The 17447-nt window shown below is 32.7% G+C and overlaps 2 protein-coding genes and 1 pseudogene across 2 annotated transcripts; all 3 read right to left on the bottom strand.

Annotated features, from left to right (window-relative positions):
• Nucleotides 1-49: 49 nt before the first annotated feature.
• On the bottom strand, nt 50-2070 carry LOC107009623 (annotated as a pseudogene).
• A 4882-nt stretch (nt 2071-6952) lies between these two features.
• Nucleotides 6953-7875, bottom strand: LOC107010428 (heavy metal-associated isoprenylated plant protein 21-like). Its single transcript, XM_015209712.2, has 3 exons — nt 7736-7875; nt 7556-7631; nt 6953-7441 (listed from the first exon to the last, which is right to left on the bottom strand). Exons 1-3 carry the CDS (start codon nt 7808-7810, stop codon nt 7149-7151), a joined length of 444 nt encoding a protein of 147 aa, XP_015065198.1. The 5' UTR covers nt 7811-7875; the 3' UTR covers nt 6953-7148.
• Nucleotides 7876-10363: 2488 nt separating this feature from the next.
• Nucleotides 10364-17283, bottom strand: LOC107008809 (methionyl-tRNA formyltransferase). Its single transcript, XM_015207997.2, has 12 exons — nt 17102-17283; nt 16940-17002; nt 16085-16219; nt 15431-15533; nt 14770-14840; nt 14564-14668; nt 14169-14202; nt 13678-13778; nt 12642-12701; nt 12379-12582; nt 11671-11787; nt 10364-10811 (listed from the first exon to the last, which is right to left on the bottom strand). The coding sequence occupies exons 1-11, from the start codon at nt 17219-17221 to the stop codon at nt 11698-11700; spliced, it is 1086 nt and encodes a 361-aa protein (XP_015063483.1). The 5' UTR covers nt 17222-17283; the 3' UTR covers nt 10364-10811; nt 11671-11697.
• Between the last annotated feature and the right edge of the window lie 164 nt (nt 17284-17447).

Below are 17447 nucleotides of genomic sequence, written 5' to 3'. Positions count from 1 at the left end.
TTAGGGAGTATCACTACAACATTTGAATGCATAAAAGGTGGACTTATAGTAGCTTGGCAAATAAAGCTTTTTGCCTATCAGATTATTACGATAGTTTATAATACTAGGATAGTGTTAACAAAGTTGAAACAAAAAAAGACAAAATAAACGATACTTGTTTATATGTGAAAACTGAAATCTGATCTCTCTATATATAGGTATGGATAGTAAATCTCTCAATTGTTATAGTTATTCATGTTCCAAGAATGGCTGATGTTGGGTGGGAAGACACCATAGGGTGTCTGATAGAGAATCCTTCCTGGTTGATATGTGTAAATATCATTGATGATATTGCCAATGCCATTGTCATGGCTATTCTGCCTGTAAGAGTTCATCATTGTTGGAGGTAATGAAAAAAAGAGTTCATTGTTGAAGCTGGATATTTGTAATGGAAAGCCTGCATGTCATTCATCTCACTGAATGGCCTTGGTTGATATCCATATGCCCCTTGAGCAGTGTGTAAGTTCTGTAGTCCTGGTTCTTCACTTCCCAAATTAGCAAAATAGGAATTAATACTTCTAAGACCTTGGTTTGGAGCAAAACTAGGATTACTGTCTTGGAGACCTTCAAAATCAACCATTGAATTTCTTCTACCTTGTAGACTTTGGAGATATCCAAATGCAGAAGTTCTTCCGAAATCTGCATTGTTAATGATGCTTTCTTCCTGAACATTATATGGATAATCCATGTTTCCTAGTGCAAAAAGGTTCTGATTTGCCTCACCTGAGAGAGAGTCAATTCCAATACTCTGGTCCAAAAACTGTTTGTTGCCCCAATGATCGAAGCCTCGTTCAATAGGGGCACACATAGGCCGTCTCTTGGAGGCTCCAAGAGAATTGTACAAGCTGTGCATTTGGTTTTGATGCTTGGTATTATTGAGCCAGTTAAGGAGTTCTCTGTTTTGAGTCTTCTCATCGTCACACCAGTTCAGACCTCCCTGGTTTTGGTGAAAGTCATCATTCAACCAGTTGTAGAGAAGTTCTGTTTCTTGGTTTTCCATTGGATTTTCTGATAAAAGCTCTGCATGTTTTCCAGATTTGTTTAGCTTCTTGATCAGTGTTGCTGAGTCCACATTCCCAGATACTATGACCACTTGTTCATCGACATCCATTTTCACTTGATAAACCCCTGAAACCAAATGTTTTGTCCATAATGTAAATAAATCTTTATTCTAAAGTATGAACTTGCTCTATTCTTTTGTTAAGATCTGCCAAAGCAGTAATTTTGCCCACTCTCTCTTTTAATTTTTCCTGGTGTGCATGTTGGAGAAAAGGTGGTAGATGCTACTAGTGTAAACTTATAGTAAGTGAAAAATGAGAGTACCTTCAATTCTTCTAAGTAGTTTCTTCACCTTCTGCATGCATCCATGACAGTTGATCTGAACTTTAAGAACACAAGTCTGTAAACAAAAAAATACAAAGCAGTAGTTAAAGGAGGCTAAAGAGAAAAATAATTTAGTGGAAAATAAGAAAACTGATGAGAACTAAGTGAATGACCTGAATTCTCACAAGCTCAAAGTCATGGGCAGTAGCAGACATTTTTAAGGTAAGTAGCAGTGTTTAGTTTGTTCTCTTTGGTCAAATGAAGTTGAAACTTGTTGTTTCTATTTTAAGTCTTAGTAATAACTTACCTCAAAAGGATCACCCTACAAATGGCTAACTATCAGCCACAGTAGCACTAGGAAAGAGAAATGCAGGCACCAAATACATGACTCAGAAACAGCTGCAGCAACAACATGAGGCACACTACCTAGCTAGTCCTTTCATCTCAGTACAAAACACAACAGACCCTCAAAAATGTCAGTGTGTTGAGTGTTTTTGTGTTCTTTAGATAGGTGGTTTAGGGGGGGGGGGTGTTGAAGGGTGTAAGAAAAGTGTGATTTGACCAGTTGAGTAGTTCAGAAAAATGAGGATTGACAGTTCAGATAAAGGGTGTAAGGCAAAGTATATCATTTTTTCCACATAGAGGCAACTGTCAAGTAGTAGTGTCAGATTCTTTTGTTAATAGCATGACTATGTGTGTGGGAGTAGTACATTTACCTGATTTGATCCTAGCCAGAAGAATCTCATATCATAATCTGAATTCTGAAGAATAGGGAGTTGGTAGTATTAAAATTTTGTCACTACATAAACAACACTAAAAACTCATGAAAAGTTGTTAAAAAATCAGGACAAATATTTGAGCCATAGCCCATAGTGCCATACTTGTTCAGTCTTTCATATAGGCCCAACAAATTTTCACAAGCCCCATGGTTGGATCATTTTTGCTGAGTATTACAATTTGGGTCCAGATAGTCATGAGCCATCTTCAGAAAAAGATTGTTTGTTAATTTTGGGCCTCAAGCTCATGTTTGATAATAATATGCTATAAGTAGTTTATTATCAAAAAGTTTGTTTATAACTTGATATTTATCATCTTAAATGTGTGTGGTGTGTTGTTTTTATAACTTTTGACCCCCACTTGTCCCGATTCAACCTTCAAGGTAAAAAATAAAACTTACAAGTTTTGTCCATAGGGTAAGCGAGGTCAAAAATTGAAGACCGACACCTTTTAAGGACATTCTTGTAAATCAATATGATGGACCATATTTGGGAGGTCAATCATTGTCATTCACATTGTTAGAAGTTTTTATCCAACATGATTTTTTAATTAATGAGTATCTGTAAGTGACACTGTAACATGTTATGTTTGTATTTTATGACCTTTGTTGAATTTTATGAGGTGCTTTATAAGAAAAATATGCTGGCAAAGGCAACCCCAGACAGTATATAGCCAAATCAAGACATGCATGTCCCCCTTCAATTGTTCAAAAATAAAAATCTTTTAGGTCCCTCTTAACATGTAGACTCCTTACACTTTAATTTGATATTTTCATAAAAGAAATGTTTCTAAAGTACTAATCATATAATAGGAAATTATTATGTAACATTGCTCATAGCTTTCATGATGATTGATTTTGCTAAAAAAGAAAGAAAAAGAAAACCTTTACAGTTAGTTGATTAGAGCATCAGATTAGTCTTTCAAACTCCATTTCAACTTTTATTAATTTTAAAAAAAATCGATAAATTGATTAAAAAAAATTGCTTTTTCTTTATTCTTTCTTGTATTTTAATTGAAAAAGAAAGAAAGCATGATCAAGTCTTGTGGATCAGTGATTTAAAAAGGTTTTTTTCTATGTTTATGTTTCAATAATGCCTTATTTTAAAGTATTTATGCGGCTTTTTTCCTCCAAGACACACAAATCATGGTTAAGGTAATTGTCATTAACTGATTTAAACGGCGGAATTAACATTAAAGTGTTTACAGTTTTTGTTTTATACACTCAAATTTCTAAAGCAAAATTGTCATTTTCTTTGTTGTCCGGATTAAAATTCATAAATAAATAATTAGTGGGAAAAAATTTCCATCTTTCTTTTAATAAAATAAAATTGGTCGGTGTTATAGACTTGGCTTTTTTGAAAACTTGACCATGTAATGATGGAGTACCTAATTTTAAAATTTTACTTTCTTTCTTTTCGATTTAAGATAATAATTATTTTAAAACTTTACTTTCTTTCTTTTCGATTTAAAATAATAATTAATACCCCATCTTTAATTTGTTGTCACTGCTCAACTTTTAAAAAGAGAAAAATTGGTGAGAAAGACTTTTTAATTAAGGACTTTAAACTGTCCTACAACAGATTGAAAGAGGAAAATTTAATAAGAGATAATTATATTGGTACTTGTTTATTATATTCCAACATAGTGGCAACAGGTACAATCTACTAACCAGGATTTATTAGGATAAGATAAATCATATCTTAATCAGCTCTAATTTACTTTTTATATACATTCAAAATGAAATTCTTAATGAGTGTGTAATTGTATTAATCACTTTTGTCATGGTAAGAGCCAGAAATTCAGGATACATCAAAAGGAGTTTACCATCTTGATAAGTTTTTTTTTTTGGAAAAATTGTGTATAATAGCAAACTAATAACCTAAATTAAATGGAATAGCTATGGTTTGATTTAATTGTGCTCCATAGCAAACATTAGCTAAAATTTGCCAGCGTCTCTCTCCCAAAAATCTCGCTCGCCACTCTCCATTCTCGCTCGCCTCTCTCGCTTTATACACAGAAGTGTATAATTCTGTTTCTGTTTTGTATAAAGCGAGAGAAAGTTGTATATACACATGCAAAAATGTATATCTTCGTGTTATACACTTAATTATACAATTTACAAACATTTTACTTCAAATATTGCAGAGAAAAAGGCCAACGAATTATACAATTGCGAATTATACAATTGCAGTGAAATACAATTTTCTCTAGCTTTATACAACAGAAGTGTATATATTGTGTTTCTGTTTTTGTATAAAGCGGGAAAAACATATATCTTCTTGCTATACACTTATAATTATGCAATATACATACATTTTAATTCGATTCAACTGTATGCAAAACAAATTATACAATTGCAGCGAAATAGGCCAGCGAATTATACAATTTAGGCCAGCGAATTATACAATTGTATATGTATAGCAAATTATACAGTTTTATGTTTGCTATGGAGCGCAATTATGCAAAGTTTGCTATAGCATACAAATATGAATTTTTTGTTTGCTATATGTGAAAGTTGCCCTTTTTTTTTCCTTCTTATTTCTCAATCCGTGTTCGGTACCCTCAAGTTAGTCCACTATTCTGAATTCGCGCTGCTTAGGGCTATTTCGAAGAAATATTGTCTATGAAAAAAAATTTTCATATTTAAAGCTTGAATTCGAGACATCTAATTAGAGAAAAAGTAACTCTATCTGAAAGGTTAATTGTATGTGGCTTTTAGAAATTTGATTAGAAGAAATAACTCTATCTGAAAGGTTAATTGTATGTGGCTTTTAGAAATTTGAACAATTTTAATACAATAATATTTTTTTCTTTCACATTCAATAGGCCTATGTTAATATTTATCATATTTTCACCACGACAACTAGTATGAACTAATATCATATAGTCTGTATTATCGAAGCAATTAAATTAAGGAAAAGATATATACCACAGTTAAAATAGTTGATATATAGTCTGGATATCATAATTGTTAAGATATATAGTTTAGGGTATCATCATAATTGAGATATAGTAAGGTAGCACAAACGAAACAATATCAAGGTAACGCTTTTTTTCTACAAAAAGGATTGTAAGCAATAAGTGAATTTAAGTAATGATTATTGTCAAATAAAAATAAAGTAATGATTTGGTGATCATATAATTATTATAAGCAGAGTGAAAAAGGCAGTGAATTTGAAAAGGGCTGTTGGCAATCAAACCCTTCTTCTTCTTCTGGTCCTTATTGTAATCTTTATGAACTTAAAAGGAACATAAATTCCATAATCAGTGGAAAGAATAGGATTCTAGCTAATATGCATTCAGCATATTTGAGAATATATAACAATTTTAAGTGAAAACACTAGAATAAAAAATTCTCGATCTTTTTTTTATTTTAATATTTATATCTTTTCTTTTACTTGTTTATATTATGGATATATTTGAGAGTATATAACAATTTCACGTGAAAATACTAGAATAAAAAAATCACGATCTTTCTTTATTTTAATATTTATATCTTTCCTTCTACTTGTTTATATTATGGCTATATTTGAGAGTATATAACAATTTTATGTGAAAATATTAGAATAAAAAAATCACGACCTCTCTTATTTTAATATTTATATCTTTCCTTCTACTTGTTTATAGTATGACTATATTTGAGAGTATATAACAATTTTACGTGAAAATACTAGAATAAAAAAATCATGATCTTTCTTTATTTTAATATTTATATCTTTCCTTCTACTTGTTTATATTATGGCTATATTTGAGAGTATATAACAATTTTACGTGAAAACACTAGAATAAAAAAATCACGATCTTTCTTTATTTTAATATTTATATCTTTCCTTCTACGTGTTTACATTATGGCTATATTTGAGAGTATATAACAATTTTACGTGAAAATACTAGAATAAAAAATCACGACCTCTCTTTATTTTAATATTTATATCTTTCCTTCTACTTGTTTATAGTATGGCTATATTTGAGAGTATATAACAATTTTACGTGAAAACACTAGAATAAAAAAATCACGACCTCTCTTTATTTTAATATTTATATATTGCCTTCTACTTGTTTATATTATGGTTATATTTGAGAGTATATAACAATTTTACGTGAAAACACTAGAATAAAAAAATTACGACCTCTCTTTATTTTAATATTTATATCTTTCCTTCTACTTGTTTATATTATGGCTATATTTGAGAGCATATAACAATTTTACGTGAAAATACTAAAATAAAAAAATCGCGACCTTAATATTTATATCTTTCCTTCTATTTATTTATATTATGGCTATATTTTAACTCGATAAAAATTTCTAAATATACTGGTACTACTTAAAAGAAGGAAAAATATGATAACTTTATTGCGTAAAATTAATTGTACAAGACCCTAATTATGCTCATGAGCGTGACTGCTAAATTCCAAGAGACTAAATTGGAAGTTCCTTAATTTTAGGGACATATACTACGAAGAAATCACGCAAATACCTCCAACATTATATTAAATTAAATGCCGCTTTAAAACCTTATAAATTTAAAAGTATTACTACCTTCGTGTCAAATTAGATGGACATCTTCTTAAAAGTATTTGTCTCATATCATTTGATCACTTATTAAATCAGGATAGAATTATTTAATTTTTCTCCATTTACCCCTACAATTTATATCGACTTTGAAAGTTTAAACAAATTTAAAAATTTAAGGAAAAATAGCAAAGGTGATCAATCTATTAATAATTTCTTAATAACAATATAAAATAAAAAATATTCATCTAATATAAAGTTGTTATTGTTATTATTTAGCAAAATTTAGAAACAAAAAGATGGTATACAATAATAGATATTTGCTTCTTCAAATTCAAGCAAAGTACAAAAAAAACATAATATTCCATATTTAAAGCAATTAATTCTACCTTAGCCAGATCTTAATTACAACAATACTAATTTTCTTTTACTAAAACTCCAAGAAGAAGAAAAAAAACATGATCTTGGAGAAAAAAAGGAAATTTTGAAGTTGGTATCACATAATAGAACAAGCATTGGGATTATCATCACTAAAAAGATGAGTAATCCTTTCTTCAGTAGCATTAGGTGTAATTAGTGCTTGTGGCACATTTTTAACAAAACCAGAAGGTGCCTTTTTGTCATATGCTTGAGCTACATATGGATAAGACACCAAATTATATGGAACATATGGCCACATTTCTGCTCTTTTTCCAGTACTTTTTATTCTATTCAACACTCTCTGTGGATCAACATAACCACTCACTATCACCCTGTGTTGTTTTCTAATCACTTCCACTGTTTTCACACCTGAAATTACATCAAAATAATTACGTTATTTATAACGTACCATGATCAATCTAGAATAAATTAAATAAGAGTAATTTATATATTACTATAAACGAATTTTTTTTATGTAAGAACCTTTCATGCGTCTAACTGCGTTCTTGACTCTTCTTTCACATCCATCACAGTCCATCTTCACTTTTATCTCAACTGTCTAACAATTTTATTTTTTTTTTTGAAAAAAAACAACAATTTCATCAATAACACACAAAAAAGGTTACAAGATGAATATAAAGTAGAATTAATTAACGTATGTACCTGCAATGGTCTCCTTTTGGTACGTCTTGTACTAGTAACGGTGCAAAAAATGGATAAATAATCAAGAACACCCATATTATAAATTCTATCGATCGAATTTTCACTTATCTTTAGGAGAAGGCAAGTAATGTACAAATATATATATAAATAGAGACTTGTGTTGTGGGTTTTATGGGGATGGGGGAATATTATAACAAGTTGGTTAGGTGGATATGGGACAATGACAACTAAAGCAAGAATTAATCCTCGTAAGGCTTGGGCAATCCTCCTCCCTTAAAGCTAACTTTTGGGGTGTGAGTTAGGCCTAAGACCTAATTTCACATGGTATCAGAGCAAGGCCCGTCTCATCCGATGTTGGGGCCCCAAAATCAAAATTGCTCATGCACCAGATGCTAAGCACTGACGTGACGTGGGGTGTTAAAGAATGACAAAAATCCAACATCGGTGGTTAATGAGATAGGTGGACTCCTTATAAGGCTTGGACAATCCTCCTCCTATTGAGCTAGCTTTTGAGGTGTGAGTTAGGCCTAAAACCTAATTTCACATGGTATCAGAGCAGGGCCCATCTCACCTGATGTTGGGGCCCCCCAAAATCAAAATTGCCCATGCACCAGATGCTAAGCACTGGGCGTGACGTGGGGTGTTAAAGAATGAACTCCTTATAAGGCTTGACAATCCTCCTTCCTTTGAGCTAACTTTTGGGGTGTGAGTTGAGTCTAAAACCTAATTTGACATTCTTATTATCCTATTAAACTTTAAATTCAGGATTACCTTATTTATTATACAACAACAATTAAGATTCAATTTCAAATAAGTTGAAGTCGGCTATTAAAAAAATAAAAAGAAGTTAATGGTGGTACATTATATTGTTTAATTTTCTTTTTTACTAAAGAAATTGTCCATAAAAGATAACAAGTGTGCCCAGAAATAATGACCCTTTATGTAACTCTTCATTTGTTTATTGTGATGTGTTAGTAATTGGAAAATTGTTGTAAAGTACTTTTATGTCTTCCTTTCATTTTCGTTCAGTGGGTGTGGCTTTGCCTTTTTATTTATTTATCAATTAATGCCCCTAATTATTGCCTTCCAATGTTCCTTGATCCTAAATTCGTGCATAAAAGATTTTATTTAATTTCATTTTGGACTATTTCAGTTTAGTATATCTTTTCAATCAATTAATCAAAAAATTATTCCTCCAAATTATACTTCTGAAATTATATTGTTGTTGTATTTTATATATACGATACTATTTTATCGGGGCATGTATCTACCTAATAATGTTTAATCTTATTAGAGAAACAGTGAAAAACTTTAGTATACATAAAAAGCATCAACAAATTGAGACAGAGTTACTACATAAATTCAATTTTTGGGATGGAGAGTTTGAAATATTTTCTTGAATTTTGCTCCATGATTCTTTAAGACCTTTCTTCTATGTAGGGCAACGTAAAACCTTTGAGTTGGAAAAGGTTTTAAAAACACAAAGTAGGTTAATAGAATATCTTTTTTTATCCCCACAAGTATAGAGATGAAACTTGTTATAATTGGAATAGAAATTATTTATGAAAAAGAAGAATCCCAGGTCTCAAGGCATAACGTAAATCATTATAGTGCATCAACTTTTAGTATTGTTAAAATAAAATTTAGGTAATATATCAAAAAATTATACAAAAAAGACTATTTAACTGTCGGTATAATGATGCTTTTCAATATAAGATATGATGAGTTCCAAAGTGGTCCAATAATTGGATATTTATGTATTCCTTTTTTTTAGTTTTGGGGTCAACTGTAGGCCATGGGAACCTTATTAGTGACTTCAAAGTGAGAAACAAAGACAGAATCGTATTTTGATGATTTGAAGAGAATACATATATTCAAATTATCTTTCAAGTTCCAATTTATCTGCAAGAATAAAGATTCAGCAACTTTATTGTGGTGATTTGAAACTCCATGACAGTAGTTATTTTTCAAAGATAAGCCGAAAAATGACTAGTGAGAGTCATTTCTAAAATTACTTTTTTATCTGATAATCTCTACTTGTAAATCAACAGACATAGGAAAAAGTTATTGTTATGACCGTAAATAAGTAAGTGTAAATGCGGAAGCTAGCAAAACAAACCTTGAAAGACCACGAGTAAGAAGACAACGAGAAATATACCAAAAGACACAAAGATTTAACGTGGTTCGGTCAATCGACCTACGTCCACAAAGGAGATGAGCAATTCACTATAAATATGAGAGTACAAAATACAGAGGAAAACAACCTCAACCAATTCACTCGAAATACATGGGAGGTTCACACAAGTGATAACGTATCAAGCTTGTGACCCATAAATTCTCCCCCTAACCAAAACTCTGAAAGCTCTTAAGACTACATTGTGAATGCTGATTAAGTTAGAAAAAACATTCCTCTATTTATAGAGTCCTAAAATTTTTCCTACTAGAAAAAGGATTAGTCAATCCAAAATCCTTTTCCTAAAAGGAAAACCTATTTATGGTAAGAAATCAGGACAAATAAAACCCAACAGTTATCTGTTGTGCAATAAATTTGATAAAATGAAAACAACGTAAAATCTTATATTAAAGCAATCACTAGAAGGCTCGAAACCAGATTCGTAGGCCAACCACTGGAAGAAAATAGCTTCACTGTTTACACAAATTTCACTTAAATCTCATCATAAACTTTATATGAATTCATCATCTCCTCTGTCTATTTAAGCTCCCTGCGTAGCTAGCTAAAAAGCTGAAACATGAATATTCTCAAGTCAACAAATAGAGAAGGGGATTTTAGCCATAAAAAAGACAAAGGAGATTTGTTTTTTCTTTCACTAAATTGAGCGTTACATATCAGTTCAAGTTCATATAAGCAAATTCAGTTATTTTCTTGAAGCTGGAATATCTTGTATAACAAATGCCTTCTTTTAGCACTTCCTAGCGAGGTCAGTACTATCCCGAAAAACGAAAAGATCCCGACAGGAATCAGAACCATCCAGTCATTTAGCTTTGCATCATATGATCAGATAATGTAATGAACTCTCGAGAACAATGACATTTGGTACAACTTGTCGAGTGGAAGCTGCAATCAAAACAAAAGCATCAACTTTTCTATTATGCTCTACGGATAATGCTTTAACATGCTTTTGACTGCCAAGTCCTTTGGTTTTACACCATGTAAAAAAGACAAAGGAGCATATATTCCATATACCACCAGGTTGTGGCTTTTGGTATCTCAAAAGCAGTATTTGACACCATTCCAAATCAATTATCCTAACATTCTGTGTTTTTACGCATTTGCCAACATACTTCAAGTGAATTAAACTAGCACACAATCACACAAACAACTTAAACAATTCCATTTTCTAATAAGTTTCCCTTTACCACATGCTAATCTGTAAAACATTACTCTAAACAAGTTTTTCCTAGTTATCGCAGAAATCTAGATGACACGTTTTTCTTAATTATAGGTCTTAGCAGAGTCAATGATAAGGGAAAAGAAAAAGGGGTGTGGAGGAGTGTTGGGCTAGGCCAGCCCATAGATACTATTAATATGGGGAAATTTTGGGACAAAACCTGCATGGTTTTTCCCAAAAGTCTTTACAATGTCCCTACACTTCATATGTAACTTTTTTTCCTGATTAATTTCCAATGTGGCACTTTTTTCGCACGCCCAACAATTTTTCCTTGACCAAGTGCCACTAACCTATCACCAAAAACTAAGAAACAAGAAAAGGAAAAGGAATATTTTCAAAAAGAACAGAGATAATCGAGTTATTTACTAGGGATGCATAACAAGATTATTGTCATTTCGGGCATTCAATGGAGCCATTAAAAGAAAAAAAGAACTGGGTATCAAGAGAAATGCACATGTGGCAGCAGTTCCAAAATCAATTAAGATACAAGAAAGCATTAAGGACTTCAAGAATATTAAGCCTTACATTTGGTGTGGTTGACTGGCTTAGTGATCACAACTTTTTCAGCATTTGGCCTCTTAAACCATTCCAAAATGCAGCTGCATTAACAGCTCTCTTGCCAGGAAGTTGAATTTCCAAAACCTGAAATACCAAAAAAACTAGCATTGTAAGTATAACAAAATCAGTGTAACATGCCAAGAAAAAGAAGATGGCAGACAACAATAGAAATCAACCTCTAATATTAGAACTGCCCATATTAGCAGATCTATATACAAAAAAGAAGTGTCCATGCTCTGCAGACAACTAATTACCCCCCCCCCCCCTCTCCTCCTCATCTATCTATCTCCACAAAAGATTCAAGACAAATACATGAGGAAAACTTGAAAAGGACTCAAATAAATGTGTATGCACACAACCAATACATTCATAGTAGAGCTGTAAATTTAGATGAACAAAATCATACCTAACCCTCCATTTAATAGCCAAGAAACAGCAAATTTAAAGTGCATAGAGGTTCAAGATACAGTGCATGTACAATTGTGAATCAGCATGGAAAATTAAAGGTCATTGTACATGAATAGAAAGCCGGCATCATGGTGGATCTCGTGTAATTTTACAAATTTAGGACGATATGAAACTAGAGCAAGCCATAGAATCTAAGCCTATAAATGCTGATAGACCTTGCACCTTGAATCAAAATATTCTTGAATTTTAAGGTACATAATTTCTCACCTCCAGTGCCGTGCCCCCACCACAAGGAATTACCAGTGAACCTTTGGTGAAAAGCACATCATTGGCCTCTATATCTTGACTTTTGATACCACCATATATCCGAGTAGTGATAATTTTAAGCTCTATAATACTGCTCTGGCCATTGTTAGGGTCAATAACCTTAAGTCTAGCTCGTGTTCCTGGCCATCCTGCAAATGCCCGAACCTAAAAGCTACTGTGTCATGATCACTCAGCCCAGATTAAAGGACAATTGAGAAGAATACCTTGTTATGAAGCACATGGGCATCGTCATCAAACGATAGCCATGACTCCTCCGGAGTTATCTGCAAGAAGCGAAAATCAGAGTCTTATGCCAGAATTTCGGACGGTCTATCAGAAATTTGATTAGCCAAGAAAACATAATTGTTTAAAAAAGAAGTATAGTGTGCAACAGTTTGAGACCCATTATTGGTGTCACTTCAACCGTGATACGTATTTCACTTTTTAGATGGATTTAGTTCTCATGTCACCCTACCTACGCATTACTAGTGAAGCATGGCACAAAGTTTCAAACTGGGATGGGCTTACTGTCAGGAGCACTAAACGTGCAAGCAATGGTGGAAACATGTTTTGTGAAATAGGATCCACCGTCTGCCTGCGATAATATATGCTTAACCTTCATTCAACTATTCTCTATAAAATTAAAGAAGAAGCGAGGATTTTTCATGTGAAAATATGCTGAAAAGCAATCAAATACGCCAGAAATGTGAAGGGGAAGTGAACTTAAGTTTCTTATGTTTTACAAACAGGATATGCAAAACTTTTCAATTTTGAGCTCACTCCAGTGAAAATGAACCTAGGACTAGCTCACTCCTCCAGCTAATCCACTGGACTGATATGTATTTCTCTTCAAAACATCTTGAGCTTCTTTCTCTCAAAATCACCAATACCAGGCAAATGGAAGCCAACACCTTTAAGTAATAACTTTAATGTACTAATAATTATAAGAGGTTTCTAGGTAGATAACAGGCATATCTGTCCTGGCTATAAAATATCCAACCACAAAACTTGAAACTTTTGTTATGCAAGTCTGCTTAAGCCTTCCCTTAAACTCAGTATATGATACTGGGGCATATTATCCTGGAAAGATGGCTAATATCTCAACCTTCTCAGACCTTATAATGTTGCTGATGCAGGAAAACTTGTGCTGAATGCCACGATTTTTTATGCATCCACCTCCCCATTTGATTTAATAATTACACTTGAAACTGGGAAGAAATGCACCAAACGGTGGAAACACTGCAGGGGGGTGATTTTTACCTTGGGAGCCAGGGTAGCTTTAGAGTCATCTTGCTCTTCTGCTATTCCACTTGCAGACCCATCAAATATGGACGGAAGTTCACGAATTAGAAGTTTGGAACCTGAATGGAACAAAAAGCCATGAGCTATTGAAAAAATGGAATTTGAATCTTGAAAAATATTTGACATCCCAATATCTGCACATATCACAGAAAAAAACACCTATTGTAATTTGGTCAGAAGAATTTCGAAACAATATCACACTGGAATACTACCTCTTAAAACCCTGCCAAAGATTCTCTAACTATTACTCAAGTAACTTGAAGTGACCAAAATAAAACCTAAGTACATTCTGTTCTTCAATTTTAAGGCCAAATGATGCATTCAATAACACAGACAGGAAAAAAGGTTGCCTTTTAAACTAAGATACACATCTCATCCAGGATGACAAGTATTATAACACTGATTTGTAGTTAGTAAAGAGCAGGGAGTAGAAAATAAAAGTAACAAACCTAGATCAAATAGTAAGTCAAGTAAATCTGGAGCCTGCAAACAGATATTATAATATCAGTCAGAAATTTCATCAAGAGATAAAGGTGCTGCCCAGAAGGGGGGAGTCCACACACATGTAGAGTACAAATAAGTCGAGGCGCAACAATGTGGATAAGTTAAAACTACTGAGTATACTGACACATTTTTATGTATCTGTGCCATTATACACCAACCTTAGCCGTTTGATGAAAATTGAAAAATAGAATAATCACGAGACTCTTTTTCCAGTAATAGCAAGCACTGGAAATCAGTTTTTGCTGCATCCAGCACAATGGACTTGAAGAACTTAATCAAGCATCTACCCATGATGACAACCAATTAAAAACAAGATTTCTGGAAAGAAAATCATAAAGACCTTTATTTGATCATCAATTGTTACTCTTTCACAAGCAATAACTGGTCCAGCATCCAATTTACGAACTGTGTAAGCTAATGACACCCCTGTTTCTTTAACACCATCCTGAAATTATATACACAATTCCAAAAATCATATATCCATGGAACAAGTAACTCATATAATTTCTATGAGCTTTCAGGAGAATGTAAAAAAAAAAAAGAAACCTCCAATGCTCTTTGTACAGGTGCTGCACCACGGTATAGAGGCAGTAAACTTGGGTGTATATTAACCGTTCCTGTTTGATAAGATCAAAAAGACTAAAGCTCATTCAGATAATTGAGCTTAAGCAGGAAAAAAAATCTTTGAAAGCAGTTGCATAATAAGGGTGAAAACCCTATAATTAGCGCTGCCATCGTCTTTGTTTTAGCTCCAAAATATGCAGTTAATCATTTTATGCATCAGCTGTTCAGAATCCCTCTAGACGGCTAAGCTTTAGTAATTAAATTACAGTGACATCCTTTCTTTCTTAGTGTACAATTTACTGAAGCTACCCCTATCATCAACTTTCCCCGCTACAAATGTAAAAATTTACTGACATCCAGCATCTGTCAGAGATTCTCCATTATGAATCACCAAAGAAATGCACCGAATTTAATTATTAGAATTCCAGGTTTTTCATAAGCAAATTTCGATGACTTACTTTTGTAGAGAGTTCTTGAGGAAAGTTTTTCTTAAACCAAAGGGAATGCCAAATACGAGAATAATCTAGCCTTAAGTCTACCATGAGCTAAAGTAAGAAATTAAGAGTTCTTAATCAAGTGAAAATGGTTCTGAACTCTGACAACTCCCGAACTCCACCTCTTGAAAATATGAAAAATGCCTAACCTTTTGATGGAATATTCAGAAACTTTGTGGGTAAAATATTCCCATATGCAGCAGTAACACAAAGCTCTGGCTCCAAGGATTTAAAGTTGAAAAGAAATGCTTCCTGCACTACAATAGCACAGTTAAAAAAAGATGTCCAACGGAAACCATTCACTATAATTTTACAATTTCTGAAGATTGATCAGACAACTTTCAACGGGCACAAAAGCATAAAAATGCATGAAGGAAACAACTTGGTTTTTCACAATTTCATAACTGAAGCATCATTTTTTAATTGTTAGGAAAAATCACTGGTCATTAAAAGAAACATAGAATTTTAACTTTTTACTGTTCTCACTATCCTAGAGAATGTATATGATTTCATGTCCTAAAGAATTATAACCAAAACTTGTTAAAAGATGGTGTTCTAACTTGTTAGGAAAAACCACTGGTCATTAAAAGAAACATAGCCTTCTAACTTTTTACCTTCCTCGCAACCCTAGAAAATGCATCTGATTTCACGTCCTAAAGAATTATAACCAAAACTTACGTTTCTACATACAAAATGATTTCAGTTAAAAGGCACCATGGGAATTTTACATCAGGAAGACATCTGAGGAGCAGAGACATATCGAACAAATGCCAAATACATAAATAGTAAATAACTGTAGTTACCTCGCCAGCCTTTACAGGTGTGAAAATCAAATCAGAAGGGAAGCCTCTGTCAAGAGCATGCTGTGCAACTGGTGAAGGCATTACTTTTCTTCCTCTATCCCTTCCAGATGGTGGTTGTGTAACAATGGCTGTGATCTAACCAACGTTAAAGTAGCTCAGTTTCGCACCCCATCCACAATGTTCAAATACAATCCAAAACTGAAAACATACTTATATTATGCTGACCATAAGTAGATGCAGCCCTAAAAATCAACATTGTGGCCAGCATAATATAAGTATGATGTGATTGAGGAATGCAAAAGGTAGACGCAGCCCAAAAATGAATTTGTGTAATACTTCCCGAGAAAATAATAAGTTTGTGAAAACTTTAATAATAAGCCAAAAAGAAACAGACTAGTCAGTAAACTTAAAAGAACAAGTTTATATGTCACATTAGTACAAAGATAAATTACTTGAAGGAAAAAGAGAGAGAAAAGAGAGGTATAACTGAAAATTGCCTATGTTCACATAGAATAAACTGTGCACAAAACAATTAGGTGGAGTAATTAAATCCAGCTTTCAACTCTAATTACAGAATGAAGTCAAAAATCAAGGCTTTCCAGAAATTCTTGTTCAGAGGCATCACAAACATTTGTATACAAACATCTAACAACATTAGGTCTATGCCCAGATGAAAAAAGAATACACCTCAGTTGGAATTATAACACAAGCACCACTATGACTCAATCCTAAACTAGTTGAGATCAACTTATTAAATCCTCCATATGTATTCCACAACATTTTGCACCCATTACATTCCAATGCTCAGTAATTTATGTTATGCACTGGTGGAACAAGCAATTTCTGTAACCATACCTCAAAAAGTGAATCTGGGGCAGCAGAAGCATTGAGTAAAGCATCAAGTACTGAAGCAGATACCTATAATAATGCAATTAACAACAAGATTTTGATAAAAAGTTCATGTTTTAGTTTAAATCAAGAAAGGGGGATGGAAAGCAATGTGGCAGATAAACAAACCTGAGGAGAACCAAGAAACACAAGACGCTTCTTCTTGGTAGTAGAAGTGATGGCAGAAGAAGAAGCGGTGACATTGAAACTGCAAAAGCGCCGAATCATAACTGAAGAAGAAGATAACATAATTTTTGTTTTGAGGAATAGTAGTCTACTTTTTTTTTTTTTCCAAATATTTGTTGCCAAAGAATATGAGGTATTTATTTATTCAAGAAGATGAAACATACTAATGTAAAATTCTTGAAAATATTTTTTTTTTTATAAGTAAGATTTTATAAAAATATTGATTTTAATATATTTGTATTTTTAATGGATAAAGAAAAACTGCGATAAATACAATCACATAGATATA

This window comes from Solanum pennellii, chromosome 2 (assembly GCF_001406875.1).
Source record: "Solanum pennellii chromosome 2, SPENNV200".
NCBI lineage: Eukaryota > Viridiplantae > Streptophyta > Magnoliopsida > Solanales > Solanaceae > Solanum > Solanum pennellii.
The sequence above is the reverse complement of the archived record's forward strand: the minus strand, read 5'-3'. Positions and strand labels throughout refer to the sequence as shown.